This window comes from Triticum aestivum, chromosome 7B (assembly GCF_018294505.1).
Source record: "Triticum aestivum cultivar Chinese Spring chromosome 7B, IWGSC CS RefSeq v2.1, whole genome shotgun sequence".
In the NCBI taxonomy this organism is placed as follows: domain Eukaryota; kingdom Viridiplantae; phylum Streptophyta; class Magnoliopsida; order Poales; family Poaceae; genus Triticum; species Triticum aestivum.
This window is the reverse complement of record NC_057813.1, coordinates 37,547,906-37,562,250: the sequence shown is the minus strand read 5'-3', so window position 1 is coordinate 37,562,250 and position 14,345 is coordinate 37,547,906. Positions and strand designations below refer to the sequence as shown.

The following is a 14,345-nucleotide window of genomic DNA, read 5'->3' as shown; positions in this document are numbered from 1 at the left end:
AGCGGCGGACACCATGGTTTGAGTCTTGCACTCTAAGATGAGAGCACATGTCATGCATGCGCACAAGATGCGTGTTCTATCTATCTAGATCAAAATTGATGAATACTCAATAGGCCTGCGTGTGTTGTTTCTAGCAATCTTCTTGCGTATATTTGGAGGCCTGCGGCAACTATTTGTATTGGCAAAATAAATAAATCAATCAAACAAAGACACAATGTCAAGGTCAACATAGAATAGTTTGGCATGTTCCTCAAAGGGTCATAAGCAATATCTTAACTATAGTTCAATCTACTTTTGTATGGACCGACAAACTATCAATGTGACAAATTAATTAGCAAAAGTAGGACTGCACACAAGATGGCTATAAATACACTATCTTACTCTCGAGTCTCCATCCCCAAGCTATAACCCATCTTCATAGTTCATAGTCCTCATAATTCTATAGCGTTCAACTACCCAATCTCTCATGGATCCAATAGTCAACCAGGGGTGGACCTCATCCGAGGTAGAAGAGGCATGCTCACTCATTGCTAGGCTCAACACCAACAAAATCATGTACGACGACAACGATGAGAAGAATAAGAAGCACAACTACATCGTGAATTCTCTCCATGCATTGTTCCCTTCAAAGACCATGAAACAGGTAATAGATCTTTATGTTGATCTCGCCATGGAAACACATATGATCCAGCGGAAGGAGGGGACCCATGTTACTAGTGGTAGCCCACAAAACATTTTCACCTTTTGTGACCCTATCAACGGTAACTATGAGCTACCGAAGGAGGAGAATGGTGCTAGCAGCACACACGGTGTCTACACCATGGGTGACCATGCGAATGAAAACTTTGGGGTAGGAGAGGAGGAGACAACAATCATGGACAATAATGGATTGTCCTTTGGTTGTGCAATGGAGGATACGAGTATCGCGTTGACGGGTGAGGCACCGCTGATGGTAGGCAACAACAAGATGGAGGTGTTGGAGAACAATATTTCCATAGATCAACCAGTTATTACCCCACATCAATGGGGGTTTTGGACCGATGAGGAACACAGGTTCGTCCACGGTTGTATACTCTTCTTTGTCATGTAGTTTTAATTGTTGTTTGTTTTCAGTGAACATATACTAATAAAGAATGGTGTGCCAATTTATTATGTGAGAACATCAGCTTATGTTTGTGATGATATTGTACTTTACTAACTGTACACATGGACACTGTCAATTTCTATTTACAGCATGGGTGGCCTTGTTAATGAAAACTTTGAGGTACAAGAGGATGAGGAGATGACCATGGATGATAATAGATTTTCATTTCATTGTGCACCGGAGGATACAAGAATCGGGAAGATGGAGGAGGCTCCGATGATGGTAGACAAGAACAAAATGGTGGTCTTGGAGAACAATACTTCCAATGATCGACCATTTGTAACCCCACATCAACGAAAGTTTTGGACCAAAGAGGAACACAAGTTAGTCGATCCCTATATTCTTCGTTATCATGTAGTTTTAGTTGTTGTTTATTTAAAATCAACATATGATAATTAAGCACGTCTGCAAATTAATTTTATGAGGCAGGTATGTTAAATTTGCAACGATATTGCACTTTACTAATCGTATGTATAGACGTTTACAATTTACATTTTTGATAAATACTAATCTCTGCAAATTAGATATTGATGAACTTTCTTTCTGCCCTAAATTTTTTATGTGTTGGACTTTGATTAGAAAATAGAAAGGCGGTTAAACAGGACATTAAATTCCAATATGGTACGTCTTGTCCCAATCATCCCAATCAAACAGATCAATAACCTTTAATGATTGTCATTTCGCTATAGAAAAATAGAGGTTTGATAATTTGAAATTGTAATATCTTTCAGTTATCAATATGTTACAAAATGTTCGTTCACTTATGGATTTCTGATATACATGCATTCTATCCCATACTCGTAAATCAACAAAAATAAGCATGTGTTGTTGTAGTGGTTCGAACCTGTCAAATAGGTACTTTGCTTCAATCTATACTAGGTGCTTCAATAAAACAACTGCATGATTCATCTTTCAGTAAACAATTTAACCTAAGAATTCTTTTGAACATTATGTCCACAGGTCATTTCTTTATGGGCTGGAAGTCTATGGTCGTGGCGACTGGAAAAACATATCCAAGCACTTCGTCACCACTAAGACCCCTGTCCAAGTTTCAAGCCATGCACAAAAGTTTTTCAAGAGAATAGAGAAAAAGGCATCATCAGGGACAAAGCGTTACAGCATCAATGATGTCACGCTCCATGACACCGAGCTATTGGCAACAAATAATAGTTCTTCCCCTCGGCAAACCCTTTCTTTCACCGTCCTCAACAATGACCCAAGCTTTAGGTTGCAGGCTCCGACGAGCTCGTTCACAGTCATGAACAACCTAGCTCAGTGCTCCCCTTCCATATATAATCAACAAGTGGGTCAGCAGCCAATGTGGAGTGAGCAGCAGATGATGGGTTCTACTGCAGCTGTAATGGACGGGGTAGGAAACTATGTGCCTGATGGCCAACAAGGGTCAGCTTATTTTTATCTTGGCAATGCATGAACAAGATGTAGTAGATCCGCAGGCTTGGGCCATGTTTGGAATACCAGCCAGGCATGTGTCCCATGAATAAACGGACTGTCCTCCTAAAGATGGCAACAAGACATTATGGCCCGCATATGTGTTTAATAAGTGAATAAATAGCTCTGCTTCCATATATAAAAAATATTTCACCTTCGATAATCTCATCATCTTAATAGTGTTTGACATGCTAAAAAAAGTGTTTGTCATCTCCCTTATTTTGTAAGACTATAGATTATTGTTGTATTACCATATGAAAGCGCACATGTTGTCTCAATACGTGGCCCTGACTGTTGTATCATAATTTGCCTACATTACGAGATCGCAATCACCCCATGAAAAAGCACAGGAATCTTAGCAAAAAGTTAAATATTCGTTGACTAAATCAAATAAGATTCAGTTACCGAATTACTTGAAAATCAGACCTTCTACTCGATAGTCAGATCCTACTATACTAACACTAGTTATCTAAAGCATGCATGTTGGCTCTTCCCGTTTTTGGTCCAAGAGCCGCTAGTAATTAATATTGTGTGGTGTTGCTACGTTGCGGCAATGTAATGCCTATATATATAAATATGATGATAGAATGATATATTTGATATAAATTAAATTTAGGATTTCATATTTCACCGTCACTATAGTTCGCAGTTTGTCACTAGGGAGTCAAACAGAGAAACCAATCAGTTATAAAAACCTTACCCTCACCATCATTTTAAATCCCAACACTCTCCATAATATTAAATTTGTGTCTTTGAGAATGGAGAATAAAGAGATCAGGGGTACGATTGGCATTTATTGAGGTATTTTCATGTTAAGTTCTTGCTCTAGAGACCTAGGTTGGGACGTAGGCTTGGAAGATTATATATGAAATGGCAGAGATAGCCAAAAGAAGAAATTAGTAGATGAACATTTATCAGAATGGGTCATTTCATAAGAAGCATTGGATAGTGTTTTCCTTACCTTCTTTTGGCTCATATCCAGTCCCCCTGAAGTTCATTTGCGCCACTGTAGATTGGACCGTTGGCTCATATCTCTCGTATTTCTCCCATTAACATGAGGATTTATGGGGAGTCTGTAATCAGTATACTAATAGATGGAGACATGGAAGGACATATTGGAAGTACGGACAGTTGAGAAGAATGAGTAGGAGGCTGAGATGGCGAAGTGAGAGATGCCGCTAGACCAAGATAATGAGGTGGAGGTGCTATTGAAGCAATTCGGTCATCAATAAGCAATTCCACAAAAACGGGTGCTTCAGGAAAAGGAAGAAAGACACTCAATCATTTGTTACGTCCTTGTCGTTTTCCCCAAGTAGGTCTTTTTTTTTGTCTTTGCACGGTTTTTATGCGTGCATGTTGCTTATGTCATGTATACTGCTTCAGCAAGGGTTCCGATATGAATTAATAGATACAGATTTACAGGTTTAGTTTTCTTTACTGAACTATAGACTTATTGTTGTCTACCGTTATATACTAATTTTAGTTACCTGTTTTAAAAAGTGCCTCCTAGAGAGGTTGAGTGATGTGAGCTACTCGATCTTGATTAATGCATTGATTTGGTCTCATCATTGTGATGTTGGTCGTTAATGTGTGGAATCTCAACTCACCAGCCCTGGTCTATGTCGGTGGGAAGTTGAAATTCCACATACCGCATCATGCCAGGCCCTGTTCAGAGTCGCTCAAACCCTTAATCTTACCTCTAAAAGGCGAAAACTTGTATGCTAAAGAGAACATCTATAACAGCCCCTCCTTCCTTAATGTCAAGGCCTCAGGCGAAAGGGAGTTCGCCTGTCACACGGGTAAGAGGCCGAGACGTCCACCATTCAGAGATCAAGATTGGGAGGCTCAAGGCGTTTGCAACCAGGAGACCAGGAAGGAAAGGCGTCCAACCGACTCAAGACCGGGTATGAATACCCATGTGCCGGAACCAGAAGGGGGCACCTTCTACTTCAACGGCCAAGACAGCAGAAGTAAAACCCTAGTTTAGACGTAGATTAGATCCAATCTTAGACATAATAGAGCCGCTATTGAAATTATAAAGCCACTGATCCGGGCATAAAGGGCACACTTCCTTTGAACTAAGACTGATTTAGAGGAGCACAGGTGAATAGACTTCACATGTCAAAATGAGCTAAGGAAAACTCATTCTAGACATAATAGTGCCGGATCTCGTGGACAAAAAATGCATTTATACTTTGTGACGGTGTACCGCAGAACATGCATGTAAACAACCCAACTTGAATATTGACGCGCATACTCAATCAACCATAGCACAAACATCCTCTAGACAACTGTATGGAGATCACTGAATTCAGTAGTAGTGTTCGGCCATGTATTAGCTCTGTATATAACTTTATTTGTATGTACTTAATTCCACATAAGAAAATTCCAGTTCTGACATAATTTAACTTATGAACTAAAAGAAAATAATTTTGGTAAAAATTAATGTTAAAGGAAAAGATGCCCACTGGTACTTGGAGGCCGATGACACGGATGCTGTCCATGAGCTTCTGCACCTCATCAGGATCATTGGCACGCGTCCGGATATTTTCCAGCGGGATCTCCATCACCACAGGGCCTTTCTTCTCCGAGTCACTCAGTGGGGAGAGCCCAGCTGCACCTACACCATTAAATATGAGCTATTGTTACTTCAGTGTATGTTCAAGGGCGCAGTCTGAACTTAAACATCAGAAATAGACTTCTGAATTACAAGTTTGTAACTGAATATTGCACAAGGAAACTATCCTGTCATGTATATTCAACACCATGATGGATCTCAACAACGCCCAATTGGACACCATTTACATGCGATTCCACTCCAAATGGATCTCTAATTTTGCCAGCTCAGGATAATTAGCGAAGAAGTTGGAATTAAATCTTACCGGATTCAACTGAACCGCTGTGGCTTCAGAATGGACCATATATAAAATTCGACTCCTCGCACCTCATCTTACTATAATTGAACTCAACTGCAAGATCTCAAACAATTCCACGGAGAAATGCAAGAAGGGGGAGCAGGTAACGGCAGATCTACCATTGGAGGACGAAACCAAGATGGCGAGGCCGCACCGCCCGCTCGCGCTCCTCCCCCGGAGAATAGGGGCGCTGGGGACGGCGGCGCGGCGGTGGAGGAGGAAGCCGGCCGGCGGCACAATCTTGAGGTCGACGCCATTCGTGGTCGCGCTCGTGCTGCTGCTGCTTCCATTTTCTTGCGGCCTCTCTGCTTTTTTTTTTAGGGGTAAAAAAACCTGCTTTATTCATCAAACTCCACATGAAGTGGGATACAAAGTTGGTCATGAGGAACACCATACCAGACATGGCGGCCCGGACCTCTAGAAAGCGCAAATTTAGCTAAGCGATGTGCTTCATAGTTTGCAGCACGACTTTCGAAAGAAAAATTACAGGAAAAAGTAGAAGTTTTGATGTTGATCTCGTTGATGACAGCGCCATAATGCCCGCGTGCCCTTCTGTCGATATCTAGCACGACCTGTCGACAGACCGATGCCACGGTGAAGTGATGAATGCCCAGATCATCTGCCAGGGCCAAAGCTTCACGACATGCTATTGCCTCCAAAGTAGGGGGATCATAAACTCCTTCAACTACCAGGGCCGAGCTTCCAATGTAGTTGCCATCTTCATCTCTACAGACTGCTACCGCTGATCCACCTCTCCACACTCGAACACCCGCATCAACATGGATTTTGTGGTGTCCCGGCGGGGGTTTTTTTGGTTTCGGATGAACTGGTCGTGGGCCCGCGACACTTGTTCTCTGATTCTTGCCTGTATTTTGTATGATCGCCAGATCCTGCAGGTACCTCTCGATAAAGCCATGGGTTACTTGAGGGCTCCGGAATATTGCTTCATGGATAGCTTTTCGCTGGGCATGCCATATGGACCAAAGGGTGACAGCCATTGTGATAAACTGTTCGTGTGTCAGCAACCCCATTATTGTAAAAAGCCAGCTCTTCGCCTTTGGTTCACTATTGGACGTGATTTTATGTGTGATCTCTTCTTCCGCTAGTGCCCAAACGCTTCTCGACGATGTGCACTCAAGGAGAGAGTGCCTCCAAGAGTCCTGAACCCCACACAGGCCGCAGGTGCTTGAGGTGGCCATATGACGATGAGCTCGAACATCATTGGTCGGGAGTGAGTGTTTAGATAACCTCCATAGGAACATATGGATCTTCCCAGGGACTGCTGTTTTCCAGAGATACTTCCACTCATCCTTCTCTGCCCTTGCGTTGGATGGACCAGCTTCTCCGTTTAACCACGCCTCCCTTCTCTGTTTGGTCGCCACAAGCATCTTGTATGCTGATTTAACCGTGAAGGAACCATGCCTTTCATAATGCCAGGACTAGAAATCATCTAGATTGCGCGTGCAAAGAGGTATTCCAAGGATGATCTCTGCGTCCATATGCAAGAAGGTGCTTTGAACTAGTTCTCTGTTCCATGAAGCTGTAGCCCTGACAATCAGCTCAGAAACCTTTGTGGGTGGGTTTTGAACACAACATCCAAGGGGCCGAAGAAACTCCTCCCGGGGCAGCCAGTTATGTTCCCATATAAGAGTGGTTTCGCCATTACCAATCCTTTTGACAAGACCCTGCTTTAGGACATCCCTTCCCTCGATCATAGCCCGCCATACTTGGCTCGGATGTCCTCCCAGTTCCGCTTCAAGGATGTCACTTGCTGGGTAGTATATGCTTTTCAGGATTCGGGCACAAAGAGAATCAGGATATTGCAGTAGCCGCCATGCTTGCCTGGCTAGCATGGCAAGGTTGAAGAGTTCAAAATCCTTAAAACCCAGACCGTCCATGTCTTTAGGTTGAGTCATGGTCTCCCAGGACACCCAATGAGGTTTCCTCTTGCCCTCTTTACTCCTCCACCAAAATTTTCTGATGAGCATATTGAGATGTTCACAAAGTCCCCTCGGTAGCTTAAAACATGACTTTGAAAAAACAGGCATCGCTTGTGCCACAGATTTAACTAGAACCTCCTTCCCTGCCGTGGACATTGTGCGCTCTACCCAACCTTGTACCTTACTCCAAAGCCTATCTTTTAGATACTTGAACGTGCCGTTCTTGGAGCTGCCCATGTCAGAAGGCATTCCCAAGTACTTCTCGATAAGAGTTTCGTTGGGTACCCGTAAGGTATCTTTTATCTCCTGTCTGACCGTATCTGGCACACCTTTGCTGAAGTATATAGAAGATTTGGCATAGTTTATACGTTGGCCGGTTGCCTGACAATAGATATTCAGAGCATGGTACACCTCACTTGACTCCGCATTATTTGCCTTGAAGAACAGCAGACTGTCATCTGCGAATAGAAAATGGTTCACCGGAGGCGCCATAGCAGCCACCTGTAGATCAGTCACATTGGATGACTCACTTTTTGATTTGAGGAGGCACGAAAGGCCCTCTGCTGCTATCAAGAACAAATACGGAGAAATTGGATCCCCTTGTATGATTCCTCTAGATGGCTCAAACTGTTGAAGTTTCTTGCCGTTGAACAACACTGAGAATTTGACAGTTGTTACCAGGCTCATTACTATATCAATCCACCGCTCATTGAAACCCAGCTTCATCATAATTGCCCTCAAATAAGGCCATTCAACCCTGTCATACACTTTCATCATGTCAAGCTTGAGGGTGCAAGATTGGTTCTTCTTAGCCTTATTGCGCTTCATAAAATGCAAACACTCATAAGCTGTAATGATGTTGTCTGTGATCATTCTTCCAGGCACAAAAGCGGATTGTTCCTCAGATATTATATCAGGTAGAATTGTTTTCAGTCTATTAGCGATCACCTTGGAAGCGATTTTGTATAGAACGTTACACAAGCTAATAGGACGAAACTGAGACAAGTGTGTAGAGTTTTTCACCTTGGGTATTAGGACCAAACTAGTCTCGTTGATGCATTCAGCCGACTCGTTGCCCTCCACCATTTTCACGACCACCTTGGTTACGTCATCCCCACATGTATCCCAATGATGTTGGAAGAAGTGAGCCGGAAAGCCATCAGGCCCAGGTGCCTTAGCCGGGAACATTTGAAACAAGGCAGTCTTCACTTCTTTTTGGCTATATGGGGCGTTTAACATATCATTCATATCTTGGGTCACTTTGGTCGGTACAGTGTCCAAAACCAGCTCCATGTCTTGGACCCCCTCTGACGTATACAGGTGTTGATAAAAAGCTGTAGTCAAATTCTCCATCTCCCCAACATTTTCTGTCGCCGACCCGTCCTCTTTTAAAAGTGACTTTATCTGGTTTTCCTCCTCCGTCTACTCGCCCGTAGGTGGAAAAAATACGTGTTCTTATCGCCATGCATGAGCCACTCAATACGAGCATGTTGTCTCCATAGAATTTCCTCTCTGTGAAATAATTCTATCAATCTTTCTACTGTTTTTAATTCCACATGACTAGGACCAGATCTTCCTCGAATATCGTGTAACTCCTGTAGCTGTCGCTATAGCTGTTGGATCTCGCGCCGCACGTTGCCAAAATGTGCTCTGTCCCACCCGGCCAGGGCAGATGACAGCGACCGAAGCTTGTCGCTTATGGAGAGCACCGAATCGGCCGCGCCAGATGCCCATGCAGAATCCACCAGCAGAGCCAGGCCAGGATCTCTTTCCTAGGCTAACTCATATTTAAAAGGACGCGGGGCCCGATGGCATGCATCCTCATGCATGTACTTTACGTGAAGTGGGATGTGATCACTTGTAGCAGCAAGTTTGTGCTCCAACTTGGCTGTGGGGAATGCAATGGCCCAGGCTGGATTAGCGACGCCTCTATCCAGTCTCACTTTGGTGTACGTCCCTCCTACCATCTTCCGTTCAAAAGTCCAGTCATTGCCACTATACCCAATATCGGATAGGCCGCACGTGTCCAGTGCATCCCTAAATGCATCCATCTGTGCTTGACTCCTGTTCCCTACTCCATCATGTTCATGTGCATGAAGCACTTCGTTGAAATCACCTAAGACCAGCCAGGGTAACTTGTTAGAGCCGACAATTCCCCTAAGCGTGTCCCATGTCTTATATCTTTCATTTGCTTGGGCTCCTCCATAAACGAAAGTAACTCTTGTTTTAACATCCATCAAATCATTAATAACTGCATCAATGTGATACTTGGAATAACCGATAACCTCAAGCTTTATTTCTTCATTCCAAAACATACCTAGTCCACCACTTCTACCAGAGCTACTAACAGCAAAACTCTTATCAAAACCTAATGAGCCAGCCAAATTCTCGACTCTAGTTCCCTCTATTTGGGTTTCAAGGATACAAAGTACAGAGGGGGCAAGTTGCCTTGTCAGATCACGAAGCTCTTTAACTGTCGCGGCTTGCCAATCCCGCGACAGTTCCAGCATAGCAGACTCATTGCGCTAGGCGCGAGCCTGTCATGGAGCCCGCCAAATGCGCATCAAGATTTTTGGTCGCCACTGCACTCTTCCCACTATTCTTGTCTGTTGTGCTCGAATTCTGGTTGGTTCTCTTTGCCTCTTGTACTGAAGTAGGGCTGGGCGGTACCTGTGGAGGCGGAAGCAGCAACGGGGAGGCCTTGCTACTTGTCTGCACCCGAATCACGGGTGAGTTGGCTTCACTTGTCATACCGCCTCTCTTCCTGTTATTTTCTGCGTCACTCATAGCCACATCGGAAGCGATATTGACTGTATCATCCTCCATGTATTCTTCCATAGAATGCGCCTGAGAAGAGCCTCGGCCGCGTCCTCTTCCAGCCCGGCCTCTGCCATTCCCTCTTCCTCCTCCATTGTTTTCTCCTTGGCCTCTTCCTTCCCCCGGGCCTCTTCCCGGTCCTCTGAACCATGAAGCTTTCAAGTCCTTAAAAACCAAAGCTTTTGGTGGGTGTATCCCATCACCGCACTCTTTATACAGATGTCCCAAGTATCCACAAACGGCGCACCCAGTCAGGCAGCCGTTCGTATTTAACTCTGAAGATCACCCTCTAGAGGCCTTCTTTCTTCTTGATAACAAGTGACACTGCATTCTTAAGCGGCTTTGTCACATCGATCCTTACCCTAACCCTAGCAAAATTCCCTTCAAAGTCCTGGGATTTTGGTTCAGCAAAGATAAATTCTCCTACAGTAGCTGAAAGTGCCTTGATCTTGGGGTAGAAGCCATCAGGGAGGTCATGGATCTGTATCCAGATATCAATCTTGTTAAGCTCTATTGACGATGGCTTCATGAATCCATCATAAAAAGCTAACACCACCGTTTTCCCTTTGAAGGTCCATGGTCCGTCCTCCATCACCCGTTCCCAATCACCAAGACATCCAAACTGCATTGTGTACAAATTATCTTCAAGTGGCCTGATCTTAACCTCCTTCGCCAAGTCCCAGGCTGCCTTCATGTTTCGGAAGAACCAGTATTGGCTGTACGTCCTGTCCATGTGAACCCTAACAATGGCCATCCAGCGCGTGGCCTCCCCAGTAAGCTCATCGTCTTCGATCACCACATCCTCCAGATCGTCCTCCTTCAAACCCAGTTCTTCCATCATAGCCTCCAAGTCGGAGGCAGACGTACCCGAGCCTGATCCTGAAGCTCCATCATCCATTGATCTCTTGCCCGAGGTTTCTGTTCCGTTAGCGGTAGTGTCCCTAGGGCCCTCGATCCCCGCCATCGGCACGCCGGCGCTGGCGGGGAGAGGAGGGAAGGGGAGATTGAATCTCTACCTGGGGCGAAAAATCGCCGCCGCCGAGAGGAACGTAAACCCTAACGTGAGGGGAGAAAGATTGCGGCCTCTCTGCTTAACGTGTCAGAGCGTCGCATCGATCTGCACCATAGGAATTCAATGGGCCTTGCAGTTCCAAAATGTGTAAAGTGGGCCGAAGAATGTTTCATCGTTTTTTTTAATAAATATTTTTTTACTAAATCACGAAACTAGTTGCTCCCTTAAGTTAGGGTTCCCTCTCCTCTCGGGGCGGCGACGGTGATCACTTCTCCTGTTGAGATCCGATCCTCTCCGCTGTACCCACCATCGTCATTCGGAGCCTGGTGCTCCGGCAGCACGGGGGTGTTGTCGGCGGTAGGGAACACCCCGCCCGCGTAACTTTTCCATGGGCAAGAGATCTAATGGCGACCGGGGCTTCAGGATCAGGGGTGACCAATCTGGAGTCCATGATAGAAGAGCTTGGGTTAAACAAAGGCAATATCCAGGATGTGATGGTTGAGGACGATGACCTGCCAGAGGCAGCTGTCAGGTGGATGGCGATCGTCCGCGTACACACAGACAAAGCTGGCCAGTACTGGTTCTACTGGAATATGAGGGCGGCGTGGGATCTCGCTCAAGAAGTCAAGATCCTCCCCCTCGAGGATAACCTATACACCGTGCAGTTCATGTGCCTTGGAGACTGGGAGAGAGTCATGGAGGAGGGCCCTTGGCAATACAAAGGGAAAACAGTGGTGGTCGAGCCCTATGATGGGTTCACCAGGCCGTCTGCGGTTGCTCTCGACAAGGTGGAAATCTGGGCTCAAATTCATGATTTCCCTGACGGTTATTTCCCTTTGATCAATCCCTGGTTGTGACCATTGGCGAATATATCTACCATGAACCGAGGTATCAAGACTTCGAAGGCAATTTCGTGCGTGTCCGCGTGAAGATAAACGTCACGGAGCCGCTCAAGAATGCAGTTTCGCTCGTCAAGAAGAAGAAACGGGAGATCTTTCGTGTCAAATATGAGAGACTGCCGGATTGGTGCGTAGTCTGTGGTCACTTGGGCCACATGCACAAAGAGTGTGGAGATGGTGTCCATGAACCCAAAGCCCTACTTTTCAAGGATCTACATGCCTCCTGGTTCCGCAGACCTGGGCAAGGCCCGGGTGAGGGCAAGGCAGGCCGAGGCGGCAGAGGTGCAGGTGGCAGAGGCAACGCCAAAGGAGGCCGTGGTGGACGTGGTCAGGGTCAGCGTAGCCAGAACTACGAAGGGGAGATGCAGGTCGACCCAAAATCAGCGGTTGACTCTGTGATGGGAGAGGCGAACATGAACAGAAAAGGGGGAGTATCTATTCCCCTCCTCATAGCTCTGGATGCGTCAAATCCGCAGAATGATCAAGCAGAGGTAACGACGGGAGTAGTACCAGCGAGCCCCTCGTCTAAACAAGAACCAAAGAAACCAAGGACAACCTCCAACCTTTTGGACAAGAACAGCAGCAAGAACAAGGTTACGAACACACACACTGGTGCGCGTTTGGCGGGCCCCAATGGTGGGTCGCGCCTAGCGCAATGAGTTGCCTAGTTTGGAACTATCGCGGGGCTGGCAAACCCGCGACAGTTCGTGAGCTTCGGGACCTCTCGAAGCAATATGCCCCCTCCAATTTTTGTATCCTTGAAACTAAAATAGAGGGTTCACGAGTAGAGAATTTAGTTGGTACTTTGGGCTATGATAAAAGTTTTGCTGTAAGCAGCTCTGGGAGGAGCAGTGGTATTGGAATATTTTGGAAAGAATAAATAAAGCTAGAAGTTATTGGTTACTCTGATTACCATATTGATGTTGATGTGAAAGAGCTAACAGAAACCCAGACTAGAATCACGTTCATCTACGGTGAAGCACAGACTCAAGAGATGTATAAAACCTAGGACACTTTATGTGGTATAGCTGGCACGAGCAATCTTCCGTGGGTGTTCATAGGTGACTTCAATGAGGTCCTTCATGCGCATGAACATGACGGAATTGGATCGAGAAGCCAAGCTTAGATGGATGTGTTTCACGACGCGTTGGATACTTGCAGCCTCTCGGACATAGGCTATGAGGGACTCACTTGGACCTTTGAGAAGAAGGTAGTGGGAGGATCATATACTAGAATGCGGCTGGATTGAGGAGTAGCTAATACGGAATGGCTCCTAGCATTTCCTGCGGCATCGCTGGAGCACTTAACAGCAGGGAGCTCAGATCATTTACCCTTGTTACTACACATGCAGGAAGAGCACGTAGGAAGAAGGGGCCCTAGACCCTTTAGATATGAGGTTGCTTGGGAAAGGGACCCAACCCTCCCATCGGTGATTAGCAATGACTGGACGCATGCAGCAGCGAATACTGTGGAGCAGATACACACCAAGCTTGGAGCACTGTCAGGTGATCTAGCTACATGGGATAGAGTGCAGTTTGGTAATGTCAGGCAGGAAATTAAGGCTTTAAAGTTTGAGCTCAAAGCACTACGTACAGCAGCAGGTCGGTCCGGACCGTCTCGGCAAGAAATTAAGATTAATGATCGCCTAATTGAGCCTTTTCACCGTGAAGAGATTCTGTGAAGACAACGAGCAAGAGTTGAATGGCTACTTCATGGCGATAAAAACACATACTTCTTCCACCTGCGAGCTAGCCGGAGGAGAAGGAAGAATTAGATCAGAGCTTTGCAACGCCTAGATGGACAAATCACTGATAACACACATGAGATGGAGTCAATGAAAACGGCCTTCTACAAGGAATTGTATACCACCGAGGGGATGACAACATGGAACAGGTCCTTGAAACCGTGCCATACAAAGTCACTCAAGAGATGAACACAGCTTTGAACGCTCCCTATAGCAGAGAAGAGGTGAAGGTTGCCCTATTCCAAATGTTCCCGACGAAGGCCCCAGGCCCTGACGGTTACCCAGCCCACTTCTTCCAGCGTCATTGGGATAACTGTGGTGAGGAGATCACTAGCGTGGTAATTAAGATCGTAGAAGGTACAGAGTCGGCTGCATGCATTAATGAAATAGCCTTGGTCTTAATACCCAAGGTAAAAAACCCTACT

At 45.6% G+C, this 14,345-nt stretch overlaps 2 protein-coding genes across 2 annotated transcripts; one reads left to right on the top strand and one right to left on the bottom strand.

The window, feature by feature from the left end:
* Window positions 1–414: 414 nt before the first annotated feature.
* Window positions 415–2,702, top strand: LOC123159864 (uncharacterized). The gene is made up of 3 exons (XM_044577677.1): window positions 415–1,053; window positions 1,234–1,467; window positions 2,105–2,702. The coding sequence occupies exons 1-3, from the start codon at window positions 467–469 to the stop codon at window positions 2,574–2,576; spliced, it is 1,293 nt and encodes a 430-aa protein (XP_044433612.1). The 5' UTR covers window positions 415–466; the 3' UTR covers window positions 2,577–2,702.
* Window positions 2,703–4,783: 2,081 nt separating this feature from the next.
* On the bottom strand, window positions 4,784–6,506 carry LOC123157611 (uncharacterized). The gene is made up of 3 exons (XM_044575874.1): window positions 6,093–6,506; window positions 5,628–5,844; window positions 4,784–5,213 (listed from the first exon to the last, which is right to left on the bottom strand). The coding sequence occupies exons 1-3, from the start codon at window positions 6,504–6,506 to the stop codon at window positions 4,855–4,857; spliced, it is 990 nt and encodes a 329-aa protein (XP_044431809.1). The 3' UTR covers window positions 4,784–4,854.
* Window positions 6,507–14,345: the final 7,839 nt, after the last annotated feature.

What these genes read in the sequence shown, in the direction of transcription:
- LOC123159864 (XM_044577677.1), top strand. Translation starts at nt 467, where the DNA reads ATGGATCCAATAGTCAACCAGGGGTGGACCTCATCCGAGGTAGAAGAG. An exon ending in TGGACCGATGAGGAACACAG is followed by an intron (nt 1,054 to 1,233) that starts GTTCGTCCACGG and finishes TTCTATTTACAG; the next exon opens with CATGGGTGGCCTTGTTAATG. An exon ending in TGGACCAAAGAGGAACACAA is followed by an intron (nt 1,468 to 2,104) that starts GTTAGTCGATCC and finishes TTATGTCCACAG; the next exon opens with GTCATTTCTTTATGGGCTGG.
- LOC123157611 (XM_044575874.1), bottom strand. Translation starts at nt 6,506, where the DNA reads ATGGCTGTCACCCTTTGGTCCATATGGCATGCCCAGCGAAAAGCTATC. An exon ending in ATCACTTCACCGTGGCATCG is followed by an intron (nt 5,845 to 6,092) that starts GTCTGTCGACAG and finishes TGATGAATAAAG; the next exon opens with CAGGTTTTTTTACCCCTAAA. An exon ending in CTTGGTTTCGTCCTCCAATG is followed by an intron (nt 5,214 to 5,627) that starts GTAGATCTGCCG and finishes TTAATGGTGTAG; the next exon opens with GTGCAGCTGGGCTCTCCCCA.